The 20,101-nt window shown below is 41.2% G+C and overlaps 1 protein-coding gene across 1 annotated transcript in view; it reads left to right on the plus strand.

Annotated features, from left to right (window-relative positions):
- The window catches only part of phf21b (PHD finger protein 21B), a 269,761-nt gene that overhangs the window by 219,504 nt on the left and 30,156 nt on the right, over nucleotides 1-20,101 (plus strand). Inside the window, exons 8-9 of the mRNA XM_068050837.1 lie at nucleotides 9,890-9,941; nucleotides 15,789-15,865. Coding sequence (XP_067906938.1) covers nucleotides 9,890-9,941; nucleotides 15,789-15,865 — 129 coding nt within the window. The remainder of the gene's footprint in view (nucleotides 1-9,889; nucleotides 9,942-15,788; nucleotides 15,866-20,101) is intronic.

Consider the following 20,101-nt stretch of genomic DNA (forward strand, 5'->3'; position numbering starts at 1 on the left):
TCAGCTTTAGAATACTATATAAACATACTCGTATAAAAATCGAATTTCTGAGACTTTGAGGTTAAAATTTTGGGGGTCGAATTTTGCACGAGTAATATTTTCGAGGGGTTGAAATCCATGCTTATTTTGAGCTCACAAAACATGAAACAAAAGGTCAATTGATATCAAATTAGAATTAGAACATTACAGCGCAGTACAGGCCCTTCGGCCCTCAATGTTGCGCCGACCTGTGAAACCATCTGACCTACACTATTCCATTTTCATCCATATATCTATCCAATGACCACTTAAATGCCCTTAAAGTTGGCGAGTCTACTACTGTTGCAGGCAGGGCGTTCCATGCCCCTACTACTCTCTGAGTAAAGAAACTACCTCTCACATCTGTCCTATATCTATCACCCCTCAACTTAAAGCTATGTCCCCTCGTGTTTGCCATCACCATCCGAGGAAAAAGACTCTCACTATCCACCCTATCTAACCCTCTGATTATCTTATATGTCTCTATTAAGTCACCTCTCCTCCTCCTTCTCTCCAACGAAAACAACCTCAAGTCCCTCAGCCTTTCCTCGTAAGACCTTCCCTCCATACCAGGCAACATCCTAGTAAATCTCCTCTGCACCCTTTCCATAGCTTCCACATCCTTCCGATAATGCGGTGAACAGAACTGCACGCAATAGTCCAGGTGCGGTCTCACCAGAGTTTTGTACAGCTGCAGCATGACCTCGTGGCTCCGAAACTCGATCCCCCTACTAATAAAAGCTAACACGCCATATGCCTTCTTACCAGCCCTATTAACCTGGGTAGCAACCTTCAGGGATTTATGCACCTGGACACCAAGATCTCTCTGCTCATCGACACTACCAAGAATCTTCCCATTAGCCCAGTACTCTGCATTCCTGTTACTCCTTCCAAAGTGAATCACCTCGCACTTTTCCACATTAAACTCCATTTGCCATCTCTCAGCCCAGCTCTGCAGCCTATCTATGTCCCTCTGTACCCTACAACATCCTTTGGCACTATCCACAACTCCACCGACCTTAGTGTCATCCGCAAATTTACTAACCCACCCTTCTACACCCTCTTCCAGGTCATTTATAAAAATGACAAACAGCAGTGGCCCCAAAACAGAACCTTGCGGTACACCACTAGTAACTAAACTCCAGGATGAACAATTGCCATCAACCACCACCCTCTGTCTTCTTTCAGCTAGCCAATTTCTGATCCAAAGCTCTAAATCACCTTCAACCCCATACTTCCGTATTTTCTGCAATAGCCTACCATGGGGAACCTTATCAAACGCCTTACTGAAATCTATATACACCACATCCACTGCTTTACCCTCATCCACCTGTTTGGTCACCTTCTCGAAAAACTCAATAAGGTTTGTGAGGCACGACCTACCCATCACAAAACCGTGCTGACTATCTGTAATGAACTTATTCTTTTCAAGATGATTATAAATCCTGTCTCTTATAACCTTTTCCAACATTTTACCCACAACCGAAGTAAGGCTCACAGGTCTATAATTACCAGGGCTGTCTCTACTCCCCTTCTTGAACAAGGGGACAACATTTGCTATCCTCCAGTCTTCCGGCACTACTCCTGTCGACAATGACGACATAAAGATCAAGGACAAAGGCTCTGCAATCTCCTCCCTGGCTTCCCAGATAATCCTAGGATAAATCCCATCTGGCCCAGGGGACTTATCTATTTTCACACTTTCCAAAATTGATAACACCTCCTCCTTGTGAACCTCAATCCCATCTAGCCTAGTAGCCTGAATCTCAGTATTCTCCTCGACAACATTTTCTTTCTCTACTGTAAATACTGACGCAAAATATTCATTTAACACTTCCCCTACCTCCTCTGATTCCACACACAACTTCCCACAACTATCCTTGATTGGCCCTAATCTAACTCTAGTCATTCTTTTATTCCTGATATACCTATAGAAAGCCTTAGGGTTTTCCCTGATCCTATCCGCCAATGACTTCTCGTGTCCTCTCCTTGCTCGTCTTAGCTCTCCCTTTAGATCCTTCCTGGCTAGCTTTGTAACTCTCAAGCGCCCTAACTGAGCCTTCACGTCTCATGCTAACATAAGCCGCCTTCTTCCTCTTGACAAGCGCTTCAACTTCTTTAGTAAACCACGGCTCCCTCGCTCGACAACTTCCTCCCTGCCTCACAGGTACATACTTATCAAGGACACGCAGTAGCTGCTCCTTGAATAAGCTCCACATTTCGATTGTTCCCATCCCCTGCAGTTTCCTTCCCCATCCTACGCATCCTAAATCTTGCCTAATCGCATCATAATTTCCTTTCCCCCAGCTATAATTTTTGCCCTGCGGTATATACCTGTCCCTGCCCATCGCTAAGGTAAACCTAACTGAATTGTGATCACTATCACCAAAGTGCTCACCTACATCTAAATCTAACACCTGGCTGGGTTCATTACCCAGTACCAAATCCAATGTGGCATTGCCCCTGGTTGGCCTGTCTACATACTGTGTCAGAAAACCCTCCTGCACACACTGGACAAAAACTGACCCATCTAAAGTACTCGAACTACAGTATTTCCAGTCGATATTTGGAAAGTTAAAGTCCCCCATAACAACTACCCTGTTACTCTCGCCCCTGTCGAGAATCATCTTCGCTATCCTTTCCTCTACATCTCTGGAACTATTTGGAGGTCTATAAAAGACTCCCAACAGGGTAACCTCACCTCTCCTGTTTCTAACCTCGGCCCATACTACCTCAGTAGACGAGTCCTCAAACGTCCTTTCTGTCGCTGTAATACTCTCCTTGATTAACAATGCCACACCCCCCCCTCTTTTACCATCTTGTCTGTTCTTACTGAAACATCTAAATCCCGGAACCTGCAACATCCATTCCTGCCCCTGCTCTACCCATGTCTCCGAAATGGCCACTACATTGAGATCCCAGGTACCAACCCATGCTGCAAGCTCACCCACCTTATTCCGGATGCTCCTGGTGTTGAAGTAGACACACTTTAAACCAGGTTCTTGCTTGCCAGTGCCCTCTTGCGTCCTTGTAACCTTATCCCTGACCTCACTACTCTCAACATGCTGTACACTGGCACTACATTTTAGGTTCCCATTCCCCTGCTGAATTAGTTTAAACCCCCCCCCGAAGAGCACTAGCAAATCTCCCCCCCAGGATATTGGTACCCCTCTGGTTCAGGTGAAGACCATCCTGTTTGTAGAGGTCCCACCTACCCCAGAAAGAGCCCCAATTATCCAGGAAACCAAAACCCTCCCTCCTGCACCATCCCTGCAGCCACGTGTTCAACTCCTCTCCTAACACAAAGAGTGAGGTTTTTTTCTCATTTTTATTGGTGAATTTTTATTAACAAAATAATAGCCACCACGGAGACTGACATAATTTTGATTTGTGGGAGTTTTGTCCATGTTGTCGATGCAAGCCCAACTGTAGCCATCTCTTGATGTCTGAGTATGAATCAGTGGAATTTGGTGATCTTGTTGTCAAGTTCAGCAGGTAGAAGCTGTGAAATCTTAGTCTTTTGGCGAAGTACTAAATAGTGTCTGCATGAACCTGGTTACACCATCCTGCACTGGCCTTGAAATCTGCCATGCCTTGTTTGCTTATTTCAAGGCACCGAGTCGGATGGATGGGAGGGAAACTATGTATCCATTCTAGCGATGTTCACTGACCCATTCTGCAACTTTACTACCTAATAGCAGCCACTTGCTAGGCTTTCCCCTGTTGGCATTTTTATTCTTTGACATCTTCATAAGCGGTGTGGGAAACTTTCTCCAATCTCTGACATTCTTCACTGATACTTAGAATTTTCTTGCTACCACACAATTATTCGTCTTCTCTGCAAATGCAACAACTTTCAGCTGAAACTGCGCTATTTATTTGTTGTTCTTCCTTGACGCCATAGTGACAGAATGTGGGGGTCCTAGCTGAACATTTGGATATTTATTCTACTGCATGATTAGAATGTCTGTCTGCGCTCTCAAAGTTAAGGTCGGCTTTCACGTGAGCTATAGGAAAAATTCAAGATTTTTTGGCTAAAGGTCATCGGTCGACTTTTACACGAGATCGGCTTTTACTCTGGTATATATGGTAGTTAAGGAAAGTGACAAGGATCAATTAAATGTTAAAATACTTAACTGCAGGAGGGTTAATTTCATTGTGTTAAAAAGAGATCATGCCCAGGTGGATTAGAATCAAAAATTGGTAGGCAAATTGTACTTGAACAATGCAAGGCCTTCAAAGTGGATATAGTTCAGGTACAGAGTAGCACATTCCCACTTGGGGGAAGGAAGTGTATTCAAAGCTATAGGTGGATGACTAAAGATATAGAGATTAAAATGAAACAGAAAAAGGAGACTTATAACAAATGTAAGGTTCATGTTCAGTAGAGAACCAAAATTAATACAGAAAGTGTTGAGATCTAAAAAAGAGACAAAGAGGGGCAAAGAAAGAGTAGGAGAATAGATTAGTGACTTACATAATAGGAAACTAAAAGTCTTTCTTGAACAACAATTAATAAAAGGGTGGAATAAGGGTGGGGCCAATTAGGAAACAAAAAGGAGATCTTCATGTGGAGGCAGAATACTAAAATGAGTACCTTGCATCTATCTTCTTTAGAGAAGAAGATGCTGCCAATGTAACAGTGAATGAGGAGGTGATAGTAATATTGAATAGGACAAAAATAAAGAAACCTGCTCAAAAAGTTGACCGTACTCAGTAGAAAGGCCACCTGGTCTGGATGGGATGCATCCTACGTTTCTGAGGGAAGCAAGGGTAGAAATTGCAGAGGCTCTGGCCACAATCTTCTAACATTCCTTAGACATAGAAGTGGTGCCAGAGGACTGGAGTATTACAAATGTGTACAGCTTTGTTCAAAAAAAAAAAGAGCAGGGGCATAAACCTAGCAACTACAGACCAGTCAACTTAATGTCAGGGTGGAGAAAGTTTTAGAGACAACAGTTGGCGACAAAACTAATTATCACTTGGAAAAGTGTGGGCCAATTAATGAAAATCAGCATTGATTTGTTAAAGGCAAATTGAATTTGTTGATTAAGTAAAGGAGAAGGATGCTGAGGGTAGTATGATTGATATGTAAATGGACTTTTAATAGGCATTTGACAAAGTATCACAAAATAGACTTGGAAGTAAAATTAAAGCCCATAGGATTAAGTGGTAGCATGGTAGTGACATTAGCTAAGGGCCAGAAAACAAAGAGTAGTGGTGAGTTGTTATTCGGACTGGAGAAAAGGACACTGGTGTTCCTCAGGGGTCAATATTCAGGCCATCGCTCTTTCTGATACATATTAATAACTTGAACTTGGGTGTACAGGGCATAATTTCAAAATTTACACCTGAGGTGAAACTCAAATGTAGTAAACAGTGAAAACTTCAGGAAGACATAGACTGATAAAATGGGCACAAACCGGGCAGATGAAATTTAATGCAGGTGGTGTGAAGTGATGCATTTTGGTTGGAAGAATGAGAGGCAACATAAAACTAAATGGTACAATTTTAAAGATGTTGCAAGAGCAGAGAGACCTGGGTAGATGTACACAAATCTTTGAAGGCGGTAGGGCAAGTTGAGAAGGCCACTAAAAAAACAGATGGGATCCTTGGCTTTATTAGTGGAACCATAGAATACAAAAGCAAGGAAGTTATGCTGAAACTTTATAAAACACTGATTAGGCCTCTGCTGGAGTATTGTGTTCAATTGTAGGCAGCCTACTTTAGGAAGGGTGCCAAGATCTTAGAGAGTGTGCAGAAGAGATTTACTAGAAGGATACCAGGGATGAGGGACTACAGTTATGTGGAGAGTCTGCCTTAGAGCAGAGAAGGTCAAGAGGAGATTTGATAGAGGTTTTCAAAATAAGGAACATTTTTGATAAATTAGGAGAAACTTTCTAGTGGGAGAAGGATCAATAACCAGAAGGGCACAGATCTCAGAGGATAGGCAAAAGAAGCATAGCTGATATAAGGAAAATGCACTGAGTTGTGATCTGGAATGCATTGCCTGAGAGGATGGTGGAAGCAGATTTAATAGTAACTTTCAAAAGGGAATTGGATAAATGCTCAAAAGGAAATATTTACAGGGCTTTGGGTCATAGCTGGGGAGTGGGACTTTCAAAGAGTTGGCACAGGCACGATGGGCTGAATGGCTTCTTTTTATGCTGTATTGTTCTGATTCTATTGAAGTATGAATAAATCGTGTTTAACCTGGAACGAGTGTTTGGTGGCCTGGACAGTGGGAACAGAGGAGGTGAAAGGGCAGGTGTTGCATCTCTTGCGTGTGTATGGGAAGGTGCAGTGGGAGGGGAAGCAGGTGTTGGGGGCCCAGGGTATCATGGAGGGAGTGGTGCCTTCTGAATGCTGATAAGGGGATAGGAGGGTTGATGTGTTTAGTGGTGTAGATGGCAGCAGAAAGGTGCAAAGGGACATTGATAAATTAAATGAGTAGGTGTTATGACCTCAGTGAGACCATTAACATAAAAAAAAAAGGTATGAACCTCCAGACCAATTTCAAGAATTACACTACAAGATTTCACGTTTTAAGACTTTCATTATATCAACTAAATATATCCCCATTAACTAAATACCACTTTGTAAATAGCTGATACCCCAAAATGCAAAGAAAGGTATTTTGCTTTACTTACTAAAATACTTGAAAACCTTACACCACATTTATACGTTATCCTTCATGATGGTGAAATCTTTGCGGTTAAAAGTCCCAAACTCGTCCCAATTGCAATGGGTTGGATCTCCCAGACTTTTTCTCAAAGTCAGTGTCCTCTTCGCTTATTTCTCTGAGCACTTTTGACCTGGCCAGCTATGAATAAGGTAATTCCTGGTGGTACTGTTGGCCTTTTCCTTCTCCGCAAACTTCAGCTTTCAAAACAGGTTCAAGTCTTCACAGCCTTTCACCGGGTTTCCGAGAGCAGGTGTTCCCTCTCTCTCAAGGCTGCCTCCGCTGGTTGTCTTTCTTACTGCTTGCTTTGAGGCTGCCACTGCTGGTCTTCTGTGCAGCCTGTCTCCCCTCAGAAAATCTGTTAAATTTATCTGGGACCAAACATCAATAGCTTATTGTCCTTTTCCAATCTGCAAAGTCCAGAAGTCTTCCGTTGTGCACAGGTGTTAACAGCTGTCTGGTACATTTGCACCTTCAAAATCACTGACCGCTTGTTTACAATCCAAATGTCTGGGAGGGAGAAGCCCATTGTTTTTCAGGTGTTAACCCTGCAGTCTCTGTTTTTCAATAAAAGTCTTTGTTCTGTGTTCTCTGTTGTCCTGGTAACCAAGATTTCTGTCTTGTCCTTCAGTCGAGTGGATGTGAAGTCACCTGACTTCTCAGATTCCAAATTAAACTTTTAAAGATCACAGTTTTTAAAAACATAATCATGTTACAAAGTCCAGCATTTACAACAGTGGGCAAAACTATGGTAGATGAAGTTCAGCATGAGGATGGTATGTGGTTATCCACTTTGGACCTAAAAATGGTAGAGTATTTTCTAAATGGTCAGGATCTAGAAACTGTGGTGGAGCAGAGAGCTTCAGGGGTCCATGTACAGAAATCGCTAAAATCTAGAGAACAAGTGCAAAAAATAAATGGTTAATGGAATGTAAATCTTTACCTCAAGGGGGCTGTGATACAAAGGGGTGGAAGTTATGCTACAGTTGTATAAATCTCTTTTAGACCACATCTGGAGTATTTTGTTTCATTCCGGACACCATACCTTAGGAAGGATATAATGGCATTGAAGAAGGTGCAGTGCAGGTTCACCAGAATGATATTGGGACTAAAAGGGTTAAGTTCTGAAGACAGGTTGTATAGACTCAGCTTGTATTCCCTTGATTATAGAAGATTAAAGACTGAACGAATAGAGGTATTCAAGATGATAAAGGATTTGATTGGCTAGATAGAATGAAAGTACTTCCAGAACAAGGGGCATAACTAAATTATAGTTAGGCTGTTCAGGGGTAATGTCAGAAAGCACTTCTTCACACAAAGGGTAGTGTAAATTTTGAACTCTCTGCCCCAAAAAGCTGCTGAGGCTAGGTCAATTGGGAATTTCAGAACTGAGATCAGTAGATTTTTGTTGGGTTAAGAGTATTTTGGGATACGGAACCAAAGTGAGTAAAATATAAAATATATGATCTACTTTATTGGCTGGACCATAAGATTCACTTTTTCCTGGAAAAAAGTTGCCTAAAAGTGCTGTGCATCTTATGGTCATATCACCCAAATATTTCCTTTTAAAATCCAGGTGCATCTTATAGTCTGGCAAATACGGTAATTGAATGTTGGAAGAGGCTCAAGAGGCTCAAGAGGCTGAATGGCCTATTCTGGTTATGTTTGACAGAATAGATTTGCTGATATGAACACTTTGTTCTGTCTCTCCAGTGAAGGAAATGGACCATACATAGGTTTAGGTTGTGTCATCCTACTACAGCAAACTAACAAGCAGGTAATATAAACAGACATTTTCTGCAATAATTGTGGAGTTCAGGTCAGACATTTGATTAGCAGAGCAGCAGATGCTTATCTTCATCTCCAACCTCCCTTTCCTCATTAAAGTTCTCAAATTTGTTGTTGCTGAAATCCGTGCCCATCTTTCCTGCCACTCCAGTTTGAACCCCTCCAATCAGATTTCCACCCCGGAACAACGCTGAAATGGACCTTATTAAAATCACCTATGTGACTGCGCCCGTCGTAACTCTCCATCCTCGTCCCTCTCGACCCATCAGCAAACTTTGACGCGATTGATCACACTGTCATCCTCAAATGCCTCCCCTCCATTGTCCAGCTGGATGGGACTACCCTCACCTGGTTCCATTTTTACCTATCCTGTGTTGCCAGACAATTGCCTGCAATGGTTTCTCTTCTCAGTCCCACATCATTCAACCTCTGGAGTGCCCCAAGGACCTATCCTTGGCCCCCTCCTATTTCTCATTTACATGCTGCCCCTCAGTGACATCATTTAGAAATTTCCTCCAACTAAATATTGAGAAAGCTAATGCATTGTCTTTGTCCCCACCATAAACTCTGTTCCCTAGCCACTGACTTCATCACTGTCCCTGGTCATTGTCTGAGGCTGAACCAGACTATTTACAATTTTGGCATGCTATTTGACCCTGACATGAGCTTCGGACTGCATATCCTCTCATCAAGACTGCCTACTTCCACCCCTCTAACATTGCCTGTCTCTCTGCCTGCCTCAGCCCATCTGCAGAAACCCTCACCCATATCTTTGTTACCTCTAGACTTGACTATTCCAATGGTCTCCTGGCTGGCCTCCCATTTTCCACTCTCCGCAAACTTGAACTCATCCAATACTGTACCACCCTTATCCTAATTCACACCAAGTCCTTTTCACCCATCAACCCCGTGCTTGCTCCTGATTCAGCAAAGCCTCGATTTTTAAAATTATCATCCTTGTTCTCTAATCAGTCCATGACCTTGCCATTCCCTATTGCTGTAATCTTTTCCAGCCCCACAACTCTCTGAGATCTTGGCACTCCTCCAATTCTGGCCTCTTGAACATTCCTATATTAATCACTCCAACATTGTCAGCTGTACCTTCAGCTGCCGGGGCCCTATGCTGTGGAATTCCCTCCTTAAGCATGTCCACCTCTCTACCTCTCCTCCCTTAAGGCACTTCTTAATACCTACCTCTTTGACCGTGCTTGTCCTAATATCTCCATATGTGGCTCGATGTCAAATTTTGTTTGATAACTGTCCTATGGAAGCACCTTGGGACGATTCACTACTTTAAAAGCATCATATAAACTCAGGTTGTTTTTGTTGTTGAGAATCATTGACCCATGGTGGGACTGGCTTCATAGAAACTCCCGATAATATATATTTTTAAATTTGCAGAAACTTGCCTTTATGGTGTCCCTAGGCCTGGTTACTACAGAGCACCTGGAAGGTAAGTCAAATTGCACTTCATGAACCAATGCTAATTTTTTAAAAAAGTAAATTCTTTGTGTTTTGGTTTCTCTTCTGCAGCAGGCACCATATTTGGTCTCAAAGGTTTTAGCTAACCAGTTCCATAAGTCTGTTTACTGTGAATCCTGTAGCAGCTGGCAGAAATTCTGCAAGAGCATTGTGGATTGACTCTTCCCAATTTTGCTGCCTTGACACTGCTTCATATTTATCTCAGATGGCTTGATTGAAATCAAAAGCTCACTGTGTGGAGATATTTTTTCAAAGTTTGCTATCTAACATTAGAATATAGGGGGAAAAAAACCTATTCATTCAGGAATTAAAAACAGAAAATGCTGCAAACACTCAGCAGGTCAGGCAGCGTTTGTGGAGAGAGGAGGTAAAGTTAACGTTTTAGATCAATGATATTTCGTTAATCGGGAGGTTACAGATTTGAGGTTTAAACCGCTGCAGTGGCATGATGAGAATGTCATGATCTTTTCATTACCAAGTCATAGAGTCAAAGAAATTTACAGCACAGAAGGAGACAATTTGGCCCATCGTGTTTGTGCTGGCCCACAAGGAGCCATCCAGCCTAATCCCACTTCCACCTCTTGGTCTGTGGCCTTGTAGGTTACAGCACTTCAGGTGCACATCCAAGTACTTTTAAAATGTTATGAAGGTTTCTGCCTCTATCACCTGAGTTCCAGGTCCCCACCGCTCTCTTGAGTGAAAAAATTCCCCTTGAATCCTTCTAAACCTGCTACATCCTACCCTAAAATCTATATCCCCTTTTAGATTAGATTAGAGATACAGCACTGAAACAGGCCCTTTGGCCCACCGAGTCTGTGCCGACCATCAACCACCCATTTATACTAATCCTACACTAATCCCATATTCCTACCAAACATCCCCACCTGCCCCTGTATTTCCCTACCACCTACCTATACTAGTGACAATTTATAATGGCCAATTTACCTACCAACCTGCAAGTCTTTTGGCTTGTGGGAGGAAACCGGAGCACCCGGAGAAAACCCACGCAGACACAGGGAGAACTTGCAAACTCCACACAGGCAGTACCCAGAATCGAACCCAGGTCCCTGGAGCTGTGAGGCTGCGGTGCTAACCACTGCGCCACTGTGCCGCCCTTGTTACGGACCCCTGAACCAAAGGTCCTTCCTATCCATTCTATCTAGACCCAGCATAATTTTATATACTTCTATTATTTCTCCATTCTCTGCTCCAAAGAAAATAACCCCAGCCTATCCAATTTTTTATCATAGTTAAAATTCTCCAGTCCAGGCAACATCCTCGTTAAATCTCCTCTGTACCCTCTCTAGTGCAATCACATCTTTCCTATAGTGCAGTGACCAGAACTGCATGCAGTACTCCAGCTGTGGTCTAACTAGTATATGAAGTGAGACATCAATTTATGTATTTTAATTCCTCACCTGAGAAACTGGATCAGCATGTGGTTTGACAACATCATTGACTAATAACATGGTAATACCCTGAAGACTATTGTACCTTTCAGGAAAATTATTGGAGTTTTGTACATATAATTGTTTTTACACTTGTTTTCAGGTCTGTATGACCCCATTAGAACTAAAAATCAAAAATGTTAGAAAAGGAGATTATTAGCATCTATAAAGAAAAATGTTTCCGACCTTTAATCTGAGTTCCATGTTAATTTTAGAGATGTTGCTGGGCCTGCCGTATACTTTATGCATTTTCTGTTTTTAGTTCAGATTTTCACCATTTTCCTTTTATGATCCTATCTGGCATGGGCACGGAGAGCAATCAGACTTTAATGGACTACTTTGATCTTTATTATACTAGTTGAGTAAAAATTTAAATTCTTTTTCTTTAGTAGTCACTTTTTAGTGTTAACTAAATGGTTAAAATAGCCTTAAAGGTTAAAAAAAAATTATTTTCTATAATTTGGCTAACATGGCGGGATAGCTAGGGCCCATCTTATGTACATCCTATGCCGTGTGGGAACTCCAGAACACAGGTGTGGAAAAACACACATTCAGTAAGTCAGGGGCGGGTGGCATCTCTGCAGTGCATACGGGAATGTGAGAGTTTCATGAATAGCGCATTTCAGGAGGTGGTGACCCCACAACGACAGAGTTCAGGTAGAGAAAGAGTAGATGACCACCAGGCAGTCCAGGAATCCTCTGGGAGTGCCCATTCACAAACTAGTATTCAGTGTTGAACACCATTGAGGGTGATGATACCTCAGGGGAATGCAGGCAGAAGCAAAAAGGAGAAACAAGGTCCCTAGAAAACTAGGAGGGACAAATAGCAACAGAACAAAGAATAGTATATAAAGAGCAGAAATTAGATGGAGGCACAGAGCAAAGCCAACAAAAATTGTTTTGGAATGAATGTGTGTTAATGTGAGAGGTGTTACAAATAAGGTTGATGAGCTACAGGTGCAAGACGGCACATGCGTTTAGGATGTAAAGGCATAAACATAGGTAGGAATGGGAACTAAGCATTCCTGACTATAGTATATTTGAGATGTATAGTAAAAAAAAGAAACAGGAGGTAGGGGTGGTGGGAAAGAGTGGCAGTATTGTTCAAGGATAATACAGTCCTGCAGAGGAATGATGTAACAGATAACCGATCAAAGACTGAACTTATTTGGTTAGAGTTAAAGAACAGAAAAGGAGCTGCTACATTGGTGTTTTTTATAGATGCCCAAATAGTGAGAAGGAGGAGAAAATCTGTAGGCAAATATCAGAGAAATGTAAAAATAATAAAGCTGTCTATTTAGGGGACTTCAATTACCCTTATATGGATTGGGGGAAGAGCGTCAAGGGCAAGGAGAGTGAAGAATTCCTGAAATGCAGACAGGAGAACTTTCGTAATCAGTGTGTTTCTACCCAACAGGAAGGAAGGAAGGAAGCAGTCTGGATCTGATTCTGGGGAATGAAATAGGGCATGTAAAGTGTTGCAACATGATCATAATATAATAACATTTAAAGTGGTTATGGAAAAAGGCAAAGACAAATGAAAGATGAAAATACCCAAGTGGAAGAGAGCCAATTTCAGTGATTTGAGACAGGATCGAGCATAGCTGAACTGGAAACAAAGGTTGGTCAGGAAAACAGTAAATGAGCAATGGCTCAAGGCAGACATACTTCGGGTAGAGGAAAGATGGGTCATCCAAAGCTAGATCCCCTTGGATAACCAAGGAAATAGGTTAAAATAAAACAAAAAAAAAATGGAATTTATGACATAAGTCAGGTGCGGAATACAGTCGAAAACCAGTCAGAGTGCAAAGAGTGCAGGGGTTTAAAAAAGTATATAAGAGCAAAGAGAGAGTATAAGAAAAGATTAGCAGGCAACTTAAAAAGAAACCCAAAAATCTTTTATGAACATATATGAAGTAAAAGGATAATTAAAGGAATGGTTGAGCCGATTAAGGACAAAAAAGGAAAACCCTTTTGTGGAAGCAGAGGGCATGACTGCAGTACTGACTCAGTACTTTGCATCTGTCTTCACAAAAGAAGCAGATGAAGTTAATGTTGGAGTCGAGATATTGGATAGGATAAAAAATAAATTGGTGGTGCTAAATAGATTGGCATAACTCAAAGTTAACAAGCCACCTGATCCAAATGGGATGCATCCTAGGTTGCTGAGGGAAACTAGTGTGGAGATGCCAGAAGCTCTGACCACAATCTTTCAGTCCCCCTTGGATATGGGAGTGATGCCAACGGACTAGAGGATTGGAAATGTTACACCCTTTTCTAAAAAAAGTGAGAGGATAAACCTGGTAACTACAAGCCAATCAGTCTAACATCCATGGTAGGATTCTCAGGGACAAAATTAATTTTCACTTGGAGAAGAATGGGGTAATGAAGGACAGCCAGTACAGTTTTGTGTTAGACAAATTGGGTCTGATTTGAGACCTTTGATGAAGAAAGGGTTGAGGAAGGTAATGAAGTAGATGTATATATATAGGCTTTCAAAAGGCATTTGATAAAATATCACCACAGACTTATTCGGAAAACTGAAGCACATGCTATTAAAGGGATGGTGATAACTTGGTTATGTAATTGGCTAAAGGATGGGAGCCAATAATGGTGAATGGATGTTTTTCTGACTGGAGAGAAGTCATTGGGTTCCCAAGGTGTCTGTATTGGGACTACTGCTCTTCTTGCTTTATGAAAATCACCTGAACTTGGGTAAGGAGTACAAATTCAAAATTTCAGATGATACAAAATTCAGCAACGTAGTGAGTAGAATGATGGTCGACTTCAGGAGGGCCTAGACTGATTGGTGAAGTGGCAATCACGTAGCAGATACAGTTTAATACAGACAAGTGTAAAGTGATGCACTTGAGCGGAACAACATGGAAAGACAGTAAAATCTAAATGGTACTATTTTGAGGGGGTAAAACAGCAGAGGGACCTGGGGGTGCATATTCACAAACCTTTGAAGGCGGCAAGAAACTTGGCTTTGTAAATAGGGTCATTGAATACAAAACCTTTACAAATGACTGCTTAGGCCTCAGCTAGACTGTTATATACTATTCTTGGCACCATACATAAGGATGTCAAGGATGCCTTCACGACGGTACAGAGGAGGTTAACCAGGATGACATCAGGGACCAGAGACTTCAGTTATGTGGAGAGCTTGGAGAAGCTGAGGTTGTTCTCCTTTGAACAGAGAAGGTTAGGGGGAGACCGAATAGAGGTATTCGAAACTATGAGGGGTTTTGCAAGAGCAAGTAGGGAGAAACTGTTTCCTCTGGCATGTGGATTGGTAACCAGAGATCATAAATTTAAAACAATTGGCAAGGGAACAAGAGGTGAAATGAGAATTCTTTTTACCTCTGGGTTGTTAAGATCTGGAACACACTACCTGAAAGGTTGTTGGAGTCAGATTCCATAGGAATTTTCTGAAGGGAATTGGACTTGTACTTAAAAGTACACATTTGCATGGTAATGGGGAAAAATGCTGGAATGTGGAACTAAATTGAACCCCTCTTTCTGAGAGCCGGCACAGGCACAACAGGCTGAAAAGCCCCCTCCTGTGCTGTAGGATTCTGCGATTCTATAATCATCTGCTTATGGATCACAACATCACAACATTAGAGCTATTTGTGGGCCACATTTATAACAGGACAGTAATTCTTAATATGATTAGATACTTCCTAGTGTAAAATAAAATGTTTTCTTAACAAAATGATTCTGTCTCTGGCTCTTGAGAATTTGCTGATACAAATCCATTAAATTGTTATTCGTCCCTAGGGCAAATACCTGCATCGTTCAACTTGATGATCTGTAAACAGCATACTCGCCTCAATTTATGATTTAAGCCAAAAGTCTACCTTACTATGCAAGTGCATTTCTATGAAAAATCATTACAGCTGTGTGGGGAATACATAAAATCTGATTGGGACAGTTGCATTTTTCTCATTTACAGATGTGCTTTTTCCAAAGTTATTTTTATCATCTAGTTTTCTAATCCTTTTTCTGAAGATTGAGGATTATAAATACAGCCAATTAAGCATCCTATTCAAGGTGTTTTCTATGTATGTTACAGGAACCAGTATCATTTATTTTGCCACATTACTAGCTTTTGAAAATCTAAATCCTCTACTTTTTTTATAGTTAGAATGGTGTTCGAATTATAGTTTCTGTAAATTGGTTAGTGATAGTGACATGGTACAAATATAAGGCCTTATTTATCACATCACAGCTAAAATTAATGAGCACCACTGAAGAAAATGTGAGAACATATTGATTTTAAAACATTTCTTTTAGTTCATTAGTTTTCGTTTAAAAGAAAACATTTGGGATTTCTTTGATTATAACAAATGTTCTAATGGTTACAGAAATCCAAAGCAGACGCCAGGAAAGAAAGAGAAGAAGCACAGCCAATCCAACATACAGCGGATTGTTTGAGCCAGAGGTAAATGGCATTACTCTGTATGTTTGGATAACGTGAAGTTTTTCTGAGTCAGTTAAATGTCATTTGTCAAAAACAGGTTCAGTCCTCCATCTCATCAAGATCCGCTTAGACCAGTTTATTCTTTACAATCCTAACACAATGAATAATACATGCAGTGCACACAAATGGTAAGTTATTGCCATATTCTGTAAATTACTCCTTTGATTACTATTATACATACCACAAACTGAAGTGAATTAAAATGGAGCCTAAGAATTTCTGCAAATGTTCCAGCTATGTTTAAATGTTCTGTTTCTTTAAGCTGCAAGGAATCAAGTTAAAAGTTTTGCAGTCATAACAGTGGTTGAACATTGTTCATTGTTAGGTTACACTGTCCTTTGATTTTTTTTTTAATGTAGGTGATTTAACACATATATGAAAAATGGTACATGAGATATATTTTCTGAATTATATTTTTGTTGTGTTTTGCATTTGGTATTTACTAGTAGTGATCTAGCACCAATAATGTTAAATCCTAGTATAGAGCTCAGTCATCAAGGGAGGAGTTTCTAGATCAAGCATCCAGTGAATTTGCATTGAAGTTCTACCAATGAGTCATCGTAATCATATCTGTCTGGAACCAGTAAATGTAATATTTACACTGGCATCAGTCTATCAGCTGTTTTCTTCTCTGAAAATTTAATAGCGAAAATAAAACTGCTGCACTAAATAGTAAGGGGGGAGCATTCACAGGAGGGGAGATTTAGAAAGTTAGTGAGAAAGGACAAGGCAATAGTGCAGGGTAGCGATACGGGTGGTGATAACCAGAGGGTGATCGGAAGGGACAGAGCGTATAAACTTAAGAGTGCAGTAGCAAATGGGTTCAGACTAGAGAAAAATGGTAAAAAGACAGAATTAAAATCTCTTTATCTGCATGCATACAGTATTCGTAACAAGATGGATGAATTGATAACGCAAATAGAAATAAATGGGTATGATGTGATGGCCATTACAGAGACGTGGTTGCAGAGTGACCAAGGCTGGGAACTGAATATTCAAGGGTATTTGACATTTTGGAAGGATAGAAAGAAAGGAAAAGGAGGTAGTGTAACTGTTAATAAAGGATGCGATCCGTACAGTAGTGAGAAATGATCTTGGCTCAGAAGATCAAGATGCAGAATCAGTTTGGGTGGAGGTAAGAAATATGTTGCGACCAAATGCACTGTCTTTCTCTAGTTCCAGTTCTCCAAAGGTCACGACATATTTTAAATGTGTACCCAGTTACCAGTGTGGCCATTTATATACTCTGCTTTAGTTTCAGAATAAAATCCACCAACCAGATTTCTTTAATAAACAACAAAAGTATTAATTTATTATAAAACAAGACTTAGTCAATAAAGATACAAAGCTTTAACACAGTTTGAAATATGACAGTAAATATATATATTCCCTTCTAAATACCCAACACACACACACACACACACACACACACACACAACGGTTAAAGGAAAAGTAAAGGTGCTTTGGCCAAAGTACTACCTAATTCTTGAAGGAAAAGGATAAGATATGTTGCGTTCCAGATGGCATACAGTCTGGCATCTGAGTACACGTAGACAGCTCACTGGGATCTTTTCAGAAGCAGTTCGTTCAGGAGATGTCGAGAGGAAATCTTCCAGAAGCTTCTCAGGAGAAATGCTGCTTCGGTTTTTCTCTCTCTCACACTTGAGTCTCAGGGTTTCTCAGTGTTGGAGAAGAGATGAACGGTCTTCTCTTTTCGCAGGCTGACCTCCAAACTGACACTCAACAGTATTCAAAAATGGAATCCACTCTTGAGCACCATAAATCGTGACATGTCAATTCTCTTGTAAACAGCTCCTATAGTCAGAAGGCACCTGTTGTTTACTTAGCTGAAGACATGTGACATCCAGTAAATATTGTCTTTAAACTGAGGCCTTCCAGTGACGCTTTTTAAAAAAAAAAAGTCCAGCATCTATGGAATCCTCCAATGAATCCATCTGCACAATTCTAAGACATGAGTCCTCAGAAAATATTAAAAAATGGAAGCACTTTCATAACAAATAGCAAAGGCAAGAAGTCATTGGTGGGCATAGTTTATAGGCCGCCTGTAGGACAGAGTATAAATCAAGAAATAATGGGGGCTTGCAATAAAGGTAGTGCAAGAATCGTGGGTGATTTTAATTTTCTTATCGATTGGACAAATCAAATTGGCAAAGGTAGCCTGGAGGACGAGTGCACTTGGGACATTTTCTTAGAACAATATGTTCTGGAACAAAACCGGGAAGAGGCTATTTTACTTCTGGTAATATTTAATGAGACAGTATTAATTAATCATCTCATAGTAAAGGATCCTTTAGGCAAGAGTGATCATAACATGATAGAATTCACGTTCACTTTGAGGGTGAGAAACTTGGGTCTGAAACTCATGTCTTAAACTTGAATAAAGGCAATTACAAATGTATAAAGACAGAGTTGTCATTCACGCCAGGCAATGACCATCAACAAGAGAGAATCTAACCATCTCCCCATGACATTCAATGGCATTACTGTTGCTGAATTCTCCCACTATCAACATCCTGGGGGGTTGCTATTGACCAGAAACTGAACTGGACCAGCCATATAAATATTATGGCTGCAAGAGCAGGTCAGAGACTGGGAATTCTGACGTGAGTAGCTAACCTCCTGACTCCCCGAAGTCTGTCCACCATCTACAAGGCACAAATCAGGAGTGTGATGGAATACTCTCCGCTTGCCTGGATGAGTGTATCTCCAAGAACCCTCAAGAAGCTCGCCACCATCCAGGACAAAACAGTCCGCTTAATTGGCACTCCATCCACCATCTTAAACATTCACTCCCTCTACCACCGGTGCACAGTGGCAGCAGACTGTACCATCTACAAGATGCACTGCAGCAACTCACCAAGGCTTCTTTGGCAGCTCCATCCAAACGCTCAACCTCTACTGCCTAGAAGGACAAGAGCAGCAGATGCATGGGAACACCACCACCTGCAAGTTCCCTCCAAACCACACACCATCCTGACTTCGAACTATATCACTGTTCCTTCACTGGTTGCTGGATCAAAGCCCTTCCTTACAGTACTATGGATGTACCTACACCAGATGGACTGTAGCAATTCTTGAAGGCAGCTTGCCACAGTCTTCTCAAGGGCCTTGCCAGCAACACCCAGATCCTATGAAAGAATTTTTTTTTATGTATTTGGATTTCCAAAAGGCATTCCATGAAGTGCCACATTAAAGGTTACTGCACAAGATAAGAGTTCATGGTGTTGGAGGTAGTATATTAGCATGGATAGAGGATTGGCTAACTAACAGGAAACGGAGCATCAGGATAAATGGGTCATTTTTCAGGTTGGTAAACTGTAACTAGTGGTGTGTCACAGTGATCAGTGCCAGGGCCTCAACTATTTACAGTCTATATGAATGACTTGAATGAAGGAGCCGATTGTATTGTAGCCAAATTTGCTGACGATACAAAGATCGGTAGGAAAGCAAGTTGTGAGGAGAAAACAGTCTGCAAAGGGATATAGATAGGTAGTGAGTGGGCAAAAATTTGGCAGATGGAGTATAATGTGGAATATGTGAGATTGTCCACTTTGGCAGGAAGAACAGAAAAGCAGAACTTGGAGAGAGACTGTAGAATGCTGCGGTACAAAGGAATCTGGGTGTCCTCATACATGAATCACCAAAATAAAGGGATTTGCATGTCCTCGTACATGAATCGCCAAAATGTTAGCATGCAGGTACAGTAAGTAATTAGGATAGCAAATGGAATGTTGGCCTTTATTGCAAGGGGCATGGAGTATAAAAGTAGGGCGGTCTTGCTACAACTGTACAGTGTGTTGGTGAGACCACACCCAGAGTATTGTGTACAGTTTTGGTCTCCTTATTTAAGGAGGGATATACTTGCATTGGAAGCAGTTCAGAGAAGGTTTCCTAGACTGATTCCTGGAATGAAGGGGTTGTCTTGTGAGGAAAGGTTGAGCAGGTTGCGCCTCGACTCATTAGAGTTGAGAAGAATGAGAGGTGATCTTACTGAAACATAGAAGATTCTGAGGGAGCTTGATGGGGTAGATGATGAGAGGATGTTTCCCCTCATAGGGGAGTCTAGAACTGGGGGCACAGTTTCAAAATAAGGGGTCTCCCTTTTAAGACTGAGATGAGGATGAATTTCTTCTCTGAGGGTCATTAGTCATTGGAATTCTCTTTCCCAGAAAGCAG

The sequence above is a fragment of the Heterodontus francisci genome, chromosome 18 (genome assembly GCF_036365525.1).
Source record: "Heterodontus francisci isolate sHetFra1 chromosome 18, sHetFra1.hap1, whole genome shotgun sequence".
Classification (NCBI taxonomy): domain Eukaryota; kingdom Metazoa; phylum Chordata; class Chondrichthyes; order Heterodontiformes; family Heterodontidae; genus Heterodontus; species Heterodontus francisci.